Raw genomic sequence first — 16,584 nt, forward strand, 5'->3', positions numbered from 1 at the left:
AATTCAAATCTTTGATTTGAATTGCAGCTGTCAAGTACTTCTCAAGCAGTCACTACACCAGAGCAAGAACCTTTATCTAAATTAATTGAGTCACAGTCTGCCATATTGTCTGGCATCTCCCAGGGTCATTCACATCTTAGTATGGGAAAGCAGGGATTTACCCTCCCACCTGCATGCCTATTCTCCTCTGTACCTGGGAAAAAGAAACCTTTTCAAGCAAGCATTTTCTTCAAAGTAATACTGTTCCCACAAAAACTTTTTATTTACACCTAGCGGTAATTTATTTCCACCCAGCCCCAGTAGGAAGCTCTATCTGTCAGAGTAAACCAAGTCTTGAAGTACTCTAGAGTCTACTCTTGCTACAATGAGGTTTTTTTTCTGATAGAATAATTTACTCAAAATCAGTTGCAGCATGTTCCCTAAAGATCCCTGCAAACTGCAGTGAGGACAGTAACCTATGACAGTTATTTTTTCAATAAAATAAATTTAAAATAAAATAAAATATCAAAGATGAGATCCTGAAACAAACAAATAAACAGAAGCCTAAAATCAACCTACTTGTCCACCCCAGTGCAAAACAGCAGCTGGAGTTCTAAATGAGAAATCACAGCCCTATAATCTCATTGAAAACTGCTGTACAATTACCTGCCTTGATTTGTGGCAGAGATATTCTCAGAAACAAGCATTATTTGTACCCATGTACATTTCACAAGAGAGTGAGTGGTTTTGTGTAACATTTCTCCTCTCATAAAAAAACAGACAGGTACAATGCTGACATCCTTGTTAATACCAGACAGAAAATGCTAGAAATTACTCGTTGTCTAGGATACTGACTTAAAATACATTCAAAGGCTGCACTATTCCTATAAAGACTCTGAGATTAAGGCTTAAAATACTTACTTAATAATGTCTCCTTCAAGAGCAATCACTCGTTTAATGATCTTCTGTTCAGGATTTCTAGGAGACCTGAGACAGGAGATAAAGTTACACAATCAGTACCATTCCCATTGTTTTAGGAAAAGGAAAGAAATAGACACGATGGAAGTCATTAGAAGACTCCATGTTCTCCTTGAGTTAGCATCTGTCACAATGTTCCAGGGGAAGTGAAGCTACTGCAATGCTTGTCACTGCAAACCACCACTGAAAGCAGCTGATGACCTGCTTACAAACAGCACAATCATCAACATACCTTTTATCATGAAAAATACACTCCACAACACTAAAAGTAAAGCATCCCATGAACCAATGAGGAAGATACCTTTGCAAATAGATTAAAACCTGAATCCCCCATCATTTGTTGGGAAAATGTGTTAAACATTTATGTCATTCAATCAATTTGGGAGAAAAAATCTTCCTATATTATATTAATATCTATCACTAATTTAGGTAAGCCTTGCCTAGGGAATTGTGGGAGTTTAAAAATAAAAGTTGCAAAATTTTCTGAAAGTTGCAGCTTCTGAATGCATTGTTTTTCACTTAAAGTTATTTTCCCATAGCATCTTTAACTGAGTAGAATCTGATCCTACATTACATAAGAAAATGAGAAAGCAAAGATGAACTTGCATGCTCAGCCTGAATATCCCAACTTCCTTGATGCATTTTATTATCTAGACTATCAAGTATTATTCTGCTGTAGTTTGGATTAATGTAGATATATATTCACAACAAATTTTCATTTTCTTTATACTTTTCCTTTTTTCTTTTACTCTACACTTTTAATTATCTAACTATGCAAACCTGGAAAATATCTTCATGTTTTTAAAAACAATTCTTTTTATTTGCTGCTTGTACACAGAAAAGTCAGAGAAGGAACAAACTTTTTCTTTTCTGTTGATGCTTGGGTTCTCCCTATTAAGGTTTCAAGTACAATCTGCTAGACACACCACTGACAGAGGGGTATATTACAGTTTTCATGGCTAAAACCATCTTTGAGCTCATCTCAGGTCAAATGGTAAGATTACACTTCCTTAAAAAGCAAAGCTAAGTCTGGATGAAAAGCTTGCCCACACTGCTGCATGACTAAAGGCATTTGAGGTTAATTTCCAGTCCTAATTGTTAAAATGAAAAATGGGTTCAGATTTATTTGATTAAATTATTTAAATGTTATTCCAAAAAAATCCAAACATCTTAAATTTAGTTTGAGTTTTCAATATTTTTTTCTTGCGTGTGCATGTCAATACATTTGAAATAAATTTCTCTTTCAAAGTAATGAAATAAAATTCAAGAAGCCTAATTTTTCATTTCAAAATATCAAACTGTTTTCCTTTACAGTTAACCAAGCCCAGAAACCTATTTTCAACAAGCAATGAGGAACACTGAACATGAATAAAGACCATATATTTATTCCCTAGTCCCTTATTCACTCACATTTTCAAATCATTATGTAATTTACAGTAATATTTAATTTCTCATTAATTTTACATGAATAGTTGTATATTCCAGCTCAGCCTTGCATTTCATGTTCCTTCTTAAGGTAGGAACACACAGTTTCATCATATTTTATATGTCAGTCTTGGGAGGAATTAATTGAGTTTTAGATGTTAGTATGATTTAAATATATGGAATATCCACAGCACATTCAGATCCTGCTCCTTGCAAGCAACACTTACTTTGTTGAGCACTCATTTGAGCATTGACCATATCCTATTCTCAAGCAAAGCACAGTCTATGAAAAGACAACACACCTTTATTATGCACTGTTATAAACTTAAAATATTTTTTAAAATTACTTTACTGCTAATTGATTTAAATTTTAATCCATCTAAGCTCAGGCTGTAATATTTTAATGTAAAATTTAAGCATTGGAAATGATAATACATAATGTATGTGATGAAATGTGCATTTCTTAAAGATTGAATGAAAACAAATTTTATGTTTGCTTTCACAAAATTCTGTTCTGGTTTGACAAAAGTAAGGTTCTCGGCAACTTCCCAGCAGGCATTTCCATTTGATTAGAATATATATATTGTAGTGCAATTATTGACCTCTCCCTTAATTTTCTTGGGCAAAAATTTCTACTGACCTTGGAAAAACATCTCTCAAAATTTGAGGTATGAGTAGTTATTCCAAGAGTAGTTACTTTGTTGCAAGTAATGATATATTTAAATCAAACATAAATTAGCAGAGAAACGTCAAGGAATTTTTGGCAAATATTATTATAAAAGAGTAATATTTTTAATATTGGAAGGCAAAATTTTTTTTACATAAACTTCATACTAAAATTCTGATTACAATTCATTAAAATGGCAAAGGACTGGTAAAAGATTAGCAGGCTCAAAGTGGCCAATAATGCAGGCACATTTAGACCAAGAATTTTCAAGAGCTGAGCAGAATGAGTTTTTTTCAAGAGCCAGTGTGCAGCCAGGACTGGTTCTGAAGTGATGGATATTGATGCCTTCCTGAATGGTGCATAGCATAACACTGGGGTTTCTTTGATTATTGAAATAATTTCTTTCTTCTACATTCTTCTACATCTTCTTCTATCTTCTAGGCCATTTCTATCTTCTACATTCAATCCTGAAGAGAACAGTGCAGGATCACACAGCCACAAAGCACAGTTCCCAGGAAAAATAAGAAAAAATTATATAGCCAGCAGAAAAATCCACTTTTTAGCAAGTGATTGTCAGATAGAAATGGTGACAATTCCCTGATAGCTTTCTCTTTACATATTTAGCAACTGAGTATTTCAGTCAATATTACTCCTAAACATCTCCCTTTCAACCACTTGGATTATCTATTTATATATTTATTTATAATTTCTCCATGACTTAATTAACATTTGATCAAACAAAAAATTCTCATAACATTTTGTGGTTTTGTATGTGTCATTTGAGTCTTCTTTAATTCTTTGAATTTTCTAAGTACATTCTTCTTAAGAGCCTCCTCAGAAAATCATCCTAAACTCCCATTTCTACTGGGTTTTCTAGAGAGAAAGTTTTTAGAAAAAGTCCTAAGATCCTAGCAAAATAACTGAAGTACTGTCCAACTAAATGAATACAACAACATACAAAAATACTTTTTCCCTTGAATAAACACTCAGAATTTTTTGGTACCTGTATTAGAAAGAGACCTGATTCTGCAAACTCAATGAAAAAGCAGACAATATATTTCAAAGGGATAGCTTCAATTAGATACTTTAATGATCTATATTTGTTTAAGGTTACCCATCCATTATCACAGAAAACCTGGAAAAATTCTGTGCTCACTCTGAAAATTGTTGGTTTTATACCAACTTAGCATCTTCTAGAACAGAAAAAATAGCAGGCATTTATTAAAAAGTTGTAGAGAAAAGTGCCTAAATTTTCAATTTTTATATGTATATATCTATTTATAGCATAAGTATGTATATTACTGTTAGAAAACTGCTTAATTTATAACATAGAAGCAAGATGTTTAGGTAGCAGCCTTAAAGTTTGTCTTCAGATTATTCTCAGTTTACTTCAGATTGAGTTTTATGCGACTTGATCAACATTTACATGGTGGCAATGGAAGAAATTAGGACTGTGTTGTAGTACAAACAGACTGAAATAATGAAAACCATCTTCTTCAAAATTCAAATTTCTGCTTCTATTTATGCTTTTAATGACAGATACATAAATGGACTTAACTCCATAAAATAGGATAAAAGAAAATTTTTGAGATCTCAGCCTAACATTGTGATCCAAAGCCATTCACTCAATGAGCTCTTCATTTCTCAAAACTAATTCCTCTCTCATCAAAAATTCTAGCATAGCTGGAGTCCACGCTTCTGGGAATTTCCAGTATTGATGCAGGAGGAAAAATATGCTGTTTGTCTACTTCTCAACCCATTTGGGGATCCAATAAATAGCTAGAGGGGTAACTAAAATGTAGATGGAGTACAGAATAAGTAGCATTAATATACTGAAAGAACTGAGAAGCTCACAGTATGGTTTTGGTGGCTTTACCTAAAAACATGCTTGAAGGAAGAGGAAAGAGAAGCAGCGGAGCTACCTCATTCTTATTTTCTGTTGTTCATCCTTGCTTCCTGTTGCCAGTATAGTAGCTGATGTTCAAACTCTGCACAGAAGTAAATATGTAGAAATACCCATTCTTTCATTCCTTCTAGCCCTATAGCTATGATAAAACAGATCCAACACAGACAATCTAAATACGGTATAAGAATGGAAATTTACTTAATACATGCACATTTTCTAAACCAAAATATTTTTAATCTGCTTAACTTTTTTCCCAGTCCCTAACTTTCTTCTAAATTCCATGCTTCTTTATGCAGATAGAGAATCTCATAATAAATGTAAAGTCTAATTACATCATAGATTATGACACAATTTCTACATTGTGGCAACTAACATACAATTTAACAGTGAAGGAAACCTCCAAGGTTATGACACAATTTCTATATTGTGGCAAATAACATGCAATGTAACAGTGAAGGAAAAAAATGTTCACACATTTTATTCTTGGGGTTTTTTTTCATTCATGTTATCAATTTCTCTTGTAGAGAATTACGGAAATAAATGTATCCAGCACAAGGTTTAGAATTTGTGTTCAGTTTGGACCCACCAGAAAAAGAAAAACATTCACAACTGGACCCAAATAAAAATACAAAAAAATAGTAACAGAAGAGCAATGTAACAGCAGTGGCTAAGGAAATCAGGTTTGTGCAGATCAGAGATTAGGCAAAGGGTTCAGTTGCTATTGTCATCTATCTCATTGTTGATGAGGAGTTCAGAATTTTTTGAAAGGTACACAGCAAAAGAGATTAGCAAACAATATGAGTTGCAACAAGGGAAATTCTTGTGGTGAAGTTTGACCTGAGAGGCTGAGAACCACAGACAGACTAAGAGCTCAGTGGGACACACATCTGGGCAGTCTGACCCAAATTCAGTGTCTAACCTGCCTTGAGTGCTTGGTAAGATTACATAGTCACCAGAGGTCCCTTAAGACACAAATTACTTTTCACTTCTACAGCCTTTAGTCTTATTCAAGTGTATGAAGAATCAGGATGTAATATCTTAAAATACATAATATTTTGTCACGAATGCAAGTTTTAATGCTAGAAAAGACCACACTGATCACTTAATTTATCTCCTGTAGGCCACAGATCATTTTTTGTGTGTTTTTCTTGCAGCACCTATTTCTATTAGAAAGCATTTTTAAAGAACGTTATGATATCATGTCTCAACATTCTGGGTTGCAGTGAGACTAACATCCAGAGAAATTACTCCGCAGTTTAATTATCCTTGCTATTAGGAAATTGCATCTGCATTAAAAATTGAATTTATCCTAGTTCAATTTCAATTTCATGCCTTCTCCTCCAAGGCAGAAAACCCCTCAATATCTTATTTCTTCTTTATGAAGAAAGATTTGGGTACATCAGTTCTTAAATTTCTCTTGGATTCATCAGCTAGAATTGCCTAAAATTCTTAGCACACAATTTTCAAATTCTGGGACCCCTTTTTGTTACTATTTTTCAAACTCCTCCAACATTTTCATTTTCTTCTTAGCACATATAGGAATCTAGCATTATTCATCTTGGATTGTTATTATGCTTAGTAATCAATTAAGTAGAGCAACATGGCCTTATTTGCCAGCTCAATCAAAAAACTTCTTTCCTGTTTCTTAACATTCCATTTATTTTTGTATAGTCAGGCAAAAAGCTCATCCTTTTCATCCTAGGAGCTGGTGTTGAAAAGACACCAAAAATGGCAATTAAGCCTTCTCTGAATAAACTGCTTGCTAAAACAGTTAAACAAATTTTAGATCACTACTTGCAGTTCATATTCTATAGAGCATCCTTGTGAACACCAACCATGTGATTCACATCATGCTACCCTGTCTTTCCCTGCACTGCTTGCACACTTGGCCAATGATCACAAAGACAATTGACAAAACCAGCACCTGCCTTTGGATGACATAGCAATCTGCTGGAAATATTACTGTTCACAAATGTGCCTCCAACCATATCTACACCTTCACAGCTGAACTGAGCCTGTTTGCAATCTGTCTAATGTCCCCCATTAACTCCACAAAAGGAAAATTTCTTGATCAAAATATAATGTGGCAGTAAAAAGAATGTTTGAAGAAATGAAATATCTATATTATAGCCTGTATCAAAATTATATTTAGCTATTTCATAATTTTACTGATGAAATATACGAGGTTTGCTTGACAAAACCTATTCCTGAATTAACGCCTTTAAGTGTATTTTAGCTTCTACTAATAGAATAAGAAATAAACCATGTGATTATTTTGCTCAGATAAGACATTCCTAAGGGCCTTCTCTTTGTTTGAATGCTGGAAATTTGCAGGTCATGAAGTCATTTGCATTTTCTCCTTTGTCTTTCAGCCTCTTCAAAAGAGGCATTTTTCAATTGGTATTCCATACTACAAAAACTGTTTGAGACCATTCTTGCTTGTCAGTATCAATGTTTGAAGCCCTTTCTGGTCTAAAACTGTGTCATATTTTTAGAGGAAGTGAAATAGATTAGATTAGATTAGCATTTTTTTCAAACAGAAATATTATGCAGAACTTATATGCAATTTTGAGAATGTTAGCAGAAAACAGGAGCATCAAACACAGTTCCTCAAATTCTCCTGGACTTCCTTTGGGCTAAATTTGAGGAAGCAGGCCCAGTCCTAATAAATACTAGTTTAGTGAAACATTTTGAATGTTAGCACTCATTTTTCACTCATAATTTACAAAGTACTTAAAGACAGCAGTCACACCAAATGGTTAGGCATAAGTTCTGGTAATGCTTGATTTGCTCAGCATCTCCAATGCAAAACATGTATAAAAATATGATTAAAAATATGAGAAAAACTGCTTCTAGGAACATCCTGTAATTCCTAACTCCATACTATATCAACAATTCTTAGTCAAACCTCTGTTAAAGCAAAATCATTCACTGACAAAAAATATTTTGTTTTTACTGAAAGTAGTTTCCTATAATAATTATAGATTCTAAGCATACACTGGTGGAAAGGCAGTGTTTTATTTTTCTTACATTTCAAACTATGTACGTATAACCTAGAACAATGCTTACTTGAAATTTCTTGGTGAATTCTGAGCAACCTCCCAAAAAAATAACATTCTGAATAGAACACCTGCATGAAGCCTCAGAAAAGGAGTCATACACTTTTTTGCCATAGTTAGAGCAAGTAAACAATTCTCTCAAGCTCTGCATTTAATAGGAGTTCAAGAAACAAGTGGATGTGGCACCTGAGGCTATGGTCTAGTCAGTAAAGTGGTGTTCAGCCAAGGGTTGGACTCAATGATCTTGGAGGTCTTTTCCAACCTTGACGTTTCTATGATTCTTGCAGGCTTGTTCCTCCTTTCTCTTTCTAATGGGCTTCCATTCCTTTCCTTCTCTCTGCATTCTGATTTAGTCTTGAGCTTTCAAGCAGAGCAGGAAGTAACTCTCTAAAGCAAAAAAGTAGCTTCCATGGAAATAAACATCCACAGTGTTATCTCCCTGTCCCAGGACATTATTAGCAGAGATCTCCTACACTAAGGATGGAGTTGGAGGGAAATTAATAAAGGTCTGCATGATTTCAAAACAACTGAGTTATCCCTGGTATATCTACAGCATGCTATAGAATTACAGCCTCGCTGTTGGATGAGACATGAGCAGCATCAGCTTTTCAGTGTTTTTCATAGGTATTGGAAGGATATTGCAAATAATTTAGTCTTCATCAGCAGATAACTATGGATTCTCTCCAATATTAACTAGATGTGTGATTCCTACATGACAAAATTAAGCAATCTTTTCTATACTTTGGATCAGGCTATTAAAATTGTGCATCTGAAAAACTTTCAGAATTATTTAAAAGAAAATGTAAAAAAATAATAATACAAAAATCTCCATCTCCATTAGAAATGACCATTTTTAAATTACATATATTTAGCTACAGTAAGGCAAGGAAAAAAAAAAGGAGGACAATAAAAACTCTAAATAAAATGCTTCACAGCAATAAAAATAATTGGTACTGCAAAACAAATGACAAGGGACTCTGAAAGAAACCTTAAAATACTACAGTAACTTGGAAGTATAGCTACTAATTTGAAGTAAAATCACATTTAATTGTTCCTCAGCCTTCCAATCTAACCACTTTCAGGTTAAATGACTCAGCTGCTTGTAATGCAGGCTGTGTAATCACAATAGTTATGTGCACTTGACCTTCTTCCTGTTAACAGAGAGACTCAATTAATTACTTGCTGTTTTAACCGGCCATTTCACCTCATCTTCACCTTTTTCAAAAGGGTTGAGTAACTCTAACTTAACCTTTGACATTGGCAGCAAACATAGAAATATTTATCTACCAAACAGGAAGTTAGCCTGATCTAGGAAGGAGAATACCTGGGTTTCTATGCTTAAGAAAAAACAATAATATATGCACTGTTTCATCAACCACTATGCTATAATATGGGAGCCACGTTTCATCTTTACCACAGCTGCCCAAAACTTCTACTCTGTAATGGAAATAAAATATTACTTACTTCATTGCAACAAACAACAGAGGGAAATGCACAGAAAACTGCAAAATGTAATCAATTGCTTGTAAATAATTCTTACATTGCCATATGGGATATTAGATAGAAATAACCTAAATAATCTACACACTACCTATTAAAATTATAAAAAAATTATGCTGTAATATGCTCTTCTATACCTTCTTCCATTCTGGATTTAGCCCCCTTCCATGCATACAAAATCAAGTAATCAGTTGCTCACCCCAAAAAGGCAATTATATCTACACACCACACATTGTGCAGTGATTTTCAATTATTATTCCTTTCTAATGGGGTGCCAGAAAACTTCTCTAGTTATAGAACAGCTATTAAAAAAAGTACTAGATGCACATTTAGGTGTTAAAAACCTCAATGACCTAGGAACCAAAACATTATTTCTTTTGAGATAAAAAACATTAAGAAGTCTGGTCCTCATATTGTCTCTCCTGGAGACTAATTTTAGCATGTCAGATAGGATTAAAATTATATTTAGTTTAAAAAAATATATAACTCTAAAGAAGCCAAAGTTTTTATCTATTTTGAAATCACAAACTCCACCACCACACTGCTTTTTAAATTTTTCTAATGCTGTTTCAAGCACCTGTTGTGAAAATCTCTTTCTTGATAATTCTAAGTAGCTGGATATATTTTCTCAAATGCAATCTCAGCTACAGTCAAGAAACTAAGCCTTTCAGATGAGTTAAGTCTGTTATAGTCAGTGCACAGAGTGGAACAATTAAAGTGGGATGAATCAGTCTTTGGAGGAGTATCTCTCTCCTCAATGACTACAAAAGAAGACAGACATCAGCTTAGTCTAGCCATCTTGACAGTAAATGATTAAAGATAAACTGCTTAAAAATATTGTTTAATCCACCTTATAAGTATCTGTAGCAGATTTTGTTTTTCAAATAACACAAGAAAGCAAGTATTAACAGTGAGGTAAAGGAAAGACTAATAACAATACAATGTATACTTTTTATATAGTTGTAATATACCTCCTTAGTAAAAAATAGTTTAAGAGTAGAGACATGTCAATGTCAATTCACAGAAAAGCAAAAAAAACACCAATTTAAAGTTCCCTACAGAGGTCAACAGAAGCCCTGATCTCAGGATTATTTATCTTTTTTTATTTAAATAGTGCTGCATACAATACAAATACTTTCTTTCCATATTTATGACAAATAAAATAAAAATAAATTATCTTCCAACTAGTAAAACTTATACACAGAAGTTTAAATAAGAAAAAAATCTGTATCTCTATTCATAGTCATTAAAAAAACCTGTCCATAGGATAGAATACTAAATATCTTTATGTTCTCACTAAGCACATTAATATATAAATTATTTTCAGACTATGCAATGTTTACCTCACTGGAACTTGTATACAGTTATAGCATAAAATAATATTTCAGAAATAGAGAGTACTACTAAGGATAACTGATCTATATAGCTGAAAATTTAGTATGTTTTTGTAATAGAACACAGAAAAAAAAGTGAGAACCAGCAAAACACAACCACAGTTACAAAATGTCATTTGCAGAAGTTACAAGACATGCTTTAAAAAAAGAACAGTCATTAGATTACTGGACACAGGTAAAACCTCTCACAATAAAAAGAAACCAACCTAAAGTTGGATTTTCTTTTGCTTCACAGCTTCCACTTTCATGTTAGATACAGAATTAACTGCAGGTATCCATGCTGCAGATGACGTCAAGCTGAATTCACCTTAGATTGGCTGCTGGGACAGAAATCCTTGTAGTAATAGAATTTATGACCTGCTTATGAGGATTTAGCAAAAAGAGGCAATGGCAAATTGAATAGGGAGTGTTTTTCCACATTACATTCTGTCCCAAAACGTGATCTTCTGTGTCAGCAGGTCATCAAGCATTTTGCTCCATTTGGTAATAATTGCATTATCCTCTACTTATGTGCTTCCCCAGAAAGGAGAAGGGACCCTTCACAGCAACTAAGGATATTGTTTTTAAGAGACTTTGATCACTTGAGCACGCATAAAGAACTTTGAGGAGTTTGTCAAGAATAAAACAGTGCCCCATGTTGGTTTTCACCATGAGATTTTTAGGATTCTGAGCTGTAAGAGATTTCTTCTCTTGTATGATGGCAAATATATTTATTTAAAATATTAAGGAAGGAAGATTAAAGAGATAAGAACTATCATCAGCAGCAAACAGCATAAATGAGTAAAATATTTTTATCTACAGATGCTTTCTTCCCTTCATCCATAGCAGTTTACAAGCTTTTTAGACAGTGGTCCCCTTTGCTGGGAAGGCAAATCTGCTCTCTCTCTGCCCCAGTTGTGCACACAGCCCCAGGGTTTGGTCTGCACACTTGCTTCCCAGCTCTTTCCACGCTTCAGTCAGCTCTGGTTATTCCACCCAACACGAATTCTTCAGTCTCAAGCAGCAGCAAACCCCATCCTAGCCCCATCCAGCCTGTCAAACCCAAACCTATGTGACAGTTTCCCACAGAAGGTCCCTGTCACCATCCTCTCTAAGGAAGTGACATGCTGCTCAGAATATTGCTAGATAAGGGAGAGACTGGCAGAAGAGATAAGAAGGGAAAGGGAAGAATAGACTAAATTTCGTAGAAACCTTTTTCACATTTTGAGGACTAATTCCTCTTCACCATCTATCCATGGGTGGATGGAAATATATACATATTTCAAACAAATAATTTTATTTTTTTTTATCTGCACCTTTTTTAACTGGATCCATGAAGAACAAGGCGAATTCCAGTTTTACTAAAATTTGAACATTTTGGGGCACTCTTAAGTTTGGGTTTTTTTAAAGAAATTTCTTATTTCTGGAAGTTTTATAGACCAAAAAAAAAAGAGAAAGTCTTCTGACAGAAAACAATCAGAAAGATAGTAAAGTAAAATGAAATGCAAGCCAGAAGGACTAATGACACAAACTTGTATGAGAAATTAGTGTTGAAGAATAATTATTTACTTTTTAGTGACTGGAAGTATTGGCATTATTAGCAGCATGAAAACTTGGGAGGAAAAAATGTAAGATATAGCCTGGGATTAACTAAACTTGTCAGAAATTCTACTGGCTCTACTGCAGAATATTTTAAATAGGTAGTTTACATATTATTCTGTATATTTCAGACAGTCTTACCAAATTATTAAATGTGTCACCTGTCTCTGTTGACAGAGAATATCAATTAGAAACACAACAAGGTTAATTCAGCCAATTCAAACTTGGCATTGTTGCCTTTGCCATACTAATTTTAGGCCTTTACCTTTTCATTAAGGATGAATATCCGCAACAAGTTTGAAACACAGACTTTCATGCATCTGGGGTTGAGAGAAGCTCCTTATTGTAAGAAAGCAAGAACAACAATACAAATTCTTTGGGTTACAAGCAGCCAAAAAGTAAGAGTAAAAATTGGGAAATCATAGTTCTTTTCAACAGTGATGACTACTGCATCATAAAATTAATTATTTAGAAAAGCCTAACGTTATCTTTTTTATTCTCCAAAGATTATTCTACCACACATTCCTGATCAGTATTTGTTGCAGTCAAAAAAGCATAAAAAATATACTGGAATGTATTTAAGCTGTATGATGTAGTGTTTTGAGACACTAGCTGTATACTTCTGGCTCAAAATCTAAAGATAGCTTTTGCATATGTGCTTCAAATGACGCATCACTACAGAAATGGTTACTAACACAGTTGCTTAAAATTCAAGCTGGCAATATGTTTAGAAAGTAGGATAATGGTAAGGCTGTCGGAGGCATAATGTTAGAAGTATAACCTTACTTCTATGAAAGAAGCTGTGCCAGAGTATAAAAAGGCATCTATGAGATTTGTTTGAAGGATTTTTATAATTCAAAAACAGTTAGATTAGGTTAAGTTTCTTTTTAACTGAATAGCAATACTAAGACATTCTACTTATGTAACTCCTCGTACATTCAAAGCACTGACTGACATTCTTGATTTATGGTGTTTGATAAAAAGCTACCAGGATACTCATCTATGCTATTCAAGTCTGCTGTGCAGACAGTATGCAATGGAACTAAGCTTTACAAATGATTAATTGGAACATAATCAAAATGTTATTAAAAATAGTTGTCACATTTGAAACACTAGATGTTTCTCTGCTTTGTGATCAGTTCAAGTTGTCAAGATGAGTCACCAGCAGCAAAACAACTAGTGACAGGCAAGGAGTTCTCAGCAGGCAAGGATGTTTGTGGTACAAATCTGTCATATAAAAGATAATGGGAATCCCTCAAATTCCTGACTGTTTGTCAGCTTGGAGGAGGTAAAGAAATGAAATCTGTTCTTCCATTAGAGGTTCACAAGCATGTCTGTGCTAGGATTAGGCAGCATTAACTCTTTGAATGTAGTGAGGATCAAATGTCCTTGATCTCCCACAAAGACAAGCCAATTCACTCACGGGAGTGGGGGATTCTGTACCTCTGGTGCACTCGCATGGGAGTTTCCACAAAGGGCAACAGAGGGGTCACTCCAGTCAATGCAATCACTGAAATAATACATATTTGTTTGAACTAACTTTATTACACTTCTGTTTCATGAAGAAAGTACAGGAATTATACATAAAAGAAATAGTTGAAATACCTTCCCATCATCATTATATGTTGTCTTTACTTGAGAGAGAAATCTACATTACACAACATTCTATACAGACCTCTTTGACCTATTGATAATTAGATAACAGATAAACTGTGACTGTAACAAAGTCACTGTTGGATGAAAAAATATGGAGAATGATGTGGCTAACTTGTGCTCTTTTTCAGTTCCTATGCTTTAGAAAGAAAACTCGGCATCATTTCAGGGTTTTCATGTGGTATCCACAATGGTATAAAATACAGCATGAATACCTGTCCTGAATCTGAAGGCAAGATCTAAAGTAGTTTTAAGGACAGACATCTCAAAGAAACCTGACACAGCCTGGACTGAACTTCTGAAATGCAAACAAGCTGCTAGTGGCTAAGTTTCAACATTATGATAATACATATGGCATCACCTTGGCTCAAAGGGGTGACTTCATAGCTAATTCACCAGAGTACATTTGTTTCTTTGTTCTATACACTTTAGGGCTAATAAGAAAGAGAAAAAACCTTGAGTTTGACTTCTTACATGTGCAGGGTTAGTATGTACATGCTAGCAATGCCCTTATCACAAGAAGCTTCTTCTTACATCCCTACAAAAATGGGATACGCACAAAAGTCTGTTACCTGGTTGATAGCAGTTATCCTTAAAGTTGCTACTAGTCAGCACCAACTATAAGACAAAGTCACTAACTTCCAGAAAAAGAAGGATTAAATTAATTTTTCTCTGTCAGGAGCTAAAAAGGAAAACATGGGTAGCTGCCATGAAGCAGTTATGTTGATAATGTATATGTAGGCCTGAGATTTCAGGTCATGAGATTTCACCCATGTAACTTGATATTGATCCTCATAACTTGTGAGTGATTTAAACACAATTCGCACCCTACTTTCATTTGAAGATTCTGATAAATGGTCACTTTCTATTGCATTTTTGTTCCTCTGCTTAATCACATTTATCCTCTGAGTGTTAATGATATTTTCACATTTGAAGTTGTCCAACCTCCTTTAAATTTTTTCTCAAAATTATGTTTGATGTACAGAATAGGGTCAAACAGAAACTTCCAATGCCCATCTTTTTGCATGATAAACTCCGTACAATTTTAGAAGAGCTTCTCTCTCTCAAGACACAGATGAGAAACATTTAAAACTATTTTACATCCTGAGAGTTGTTAGCCAATTCAAAGACAGGTGTATGATCCTTTTTCTTTCATAAACTTACTCTGCTTTTGCCACTACTTCTTTATGAATAATTTAATGCTGCCTGTTTGAAAACAAACAGGGGAAAATAAGCCTTGCAGTCCCCTCACATTATTTCCCATAGTCATTCACCTTCATTTCTTTAAACATTGTCCCCACTTCTGCTCCACTGGCTTACATTAGCTGGTGCAAACTTTGGATGAACTAGAAGGAATAGAGCCAAGGGAAAACCTCATTCAAAAAAAAAACTTTTTTTAAAAGTGCAAAAAAAAAAATCACAGTGTAACCTAAAAAAGTGGTGTAGCTTCTGTTTTTGTCAGTGAGAGTGGGAAATTGAGGAATAAGTATCACATTTCTCTCCTCTTGACTTTCATGTTTTGGTGCATTGAAATGGTTAACTTGTTTGAATTAAGAACATAGACATCTAAGCAGAAAAATTTTAAAAGGTCAGATAGACTAATAGGAAGCCTGACTAACAGCATATAACCCAAAAAAACAATAAAGTATACAAGCATGAAGTAAAAACTATTATTTGTCTCATTGGAGCAGTCACATGAAAGGAGATACATAAAAATAGCTTTTACCCCTAACAGCTGAGTTCTGGTCCATCCAGCAGACAGCTGGTTGAGTAAATCAATATCTGCAACATTTTGTTTGCCAGATCTGGGATCACATTGAGTCTTTTAAACAGATTCTCTACTTTGGCTAGATGATCTGTAGCCCAGTGTTTGCAAAAGTCAATCGAATTGTAACTATACTCAAAAAAGTAAACAAATATTTCAGATCTTATGGAAAGTCACAATCTACCTTCAAAAAACTCTAGATATACAGAAGCAGAAAGTTTATGGATTACATTCAACAGCTTCTTCAAGAACAATTTTGTAAGCTACAGTAACAGCTCCTAATCATATTCTGAACAAAAATGCATTATTTCTTTTCTTAAAAAATTAATGATATCAAGACATTGGTTTTGGAGATAAGGTGAAAACAGAGAATAAAAAATTGCATATACTAGAATTTTTAACACTAAGTTCATTTGTGAATGAACTGTATATTGCTTGCAGCAGTTCAATGAGATTGCATACATTCCAGAAAAATTTTAGACTGTAAGTATCTTAATGAAACAGATGCAGTCTTCTCCCCAACTGTTGAATAACAATTTCATCATTCGTGTAGTGGAGCAGAAAATGTACAAATCAAATTAGAAAAACCTTCTCCATTTGAATATAACAAGCCCTTAAATGCATAATAAATTTTGGAAAGAAAATTAGCCATATAAACACTAATGTGCACTGTGTATTTA

General features: G+C 34.1%; 1 protein-coding gene across 6 annotated transcripts in view; it reads right to left on the reverse strand.

Annotated features, from left to right (window-relative positions):
- The window catches only part of IMMP2L (inner mitochondrial membrane peptidase subunit 2), a 407,582-nt gene that overhangs the window by 137,161 nt on the left and 253,837 nt on the right, over window positions 1-16,584 (reverse strand). For 5 of the 6 annotated variants that reach the window (XR_009486577.1, XR_009486576.1, XM_059847107.1 and 2 more), the window contains one exon: window positions 901-966. The exons of the other annotated variant lie outside the window; for it this stretch is intronic. Coding sequence is in view for 3 of the 5 variants with exons in the window: in XM_059847107.1 (XP_059703090.1) it covers window positions 901-966 (66 nt within the window). In the remaining 2 variants the exon portion in view is untranslated. The remainder of the gene's footprint in view (window positions 1-900; window positions 967-16,584) is intronic. 6 annotated transcript variants of the gene reach the window in all.

The sequence above is a fragment of the Haemorhous mexicanus genome, chromosome 5, assembly GCF_027477595.1.
Source record: "Haemorhous mexicanus isolate bHaeMex1 chromosome 5, bHaeMex1.pri, whole genome shotgun sequence".
Taxonomy (NCBI): domain Eukaryota; kingdom Metazoa; phylum Chordata; class Aves; order Passeriformes; family Fringillidae; genus Haemorhous; species Haemorhous mexicanus.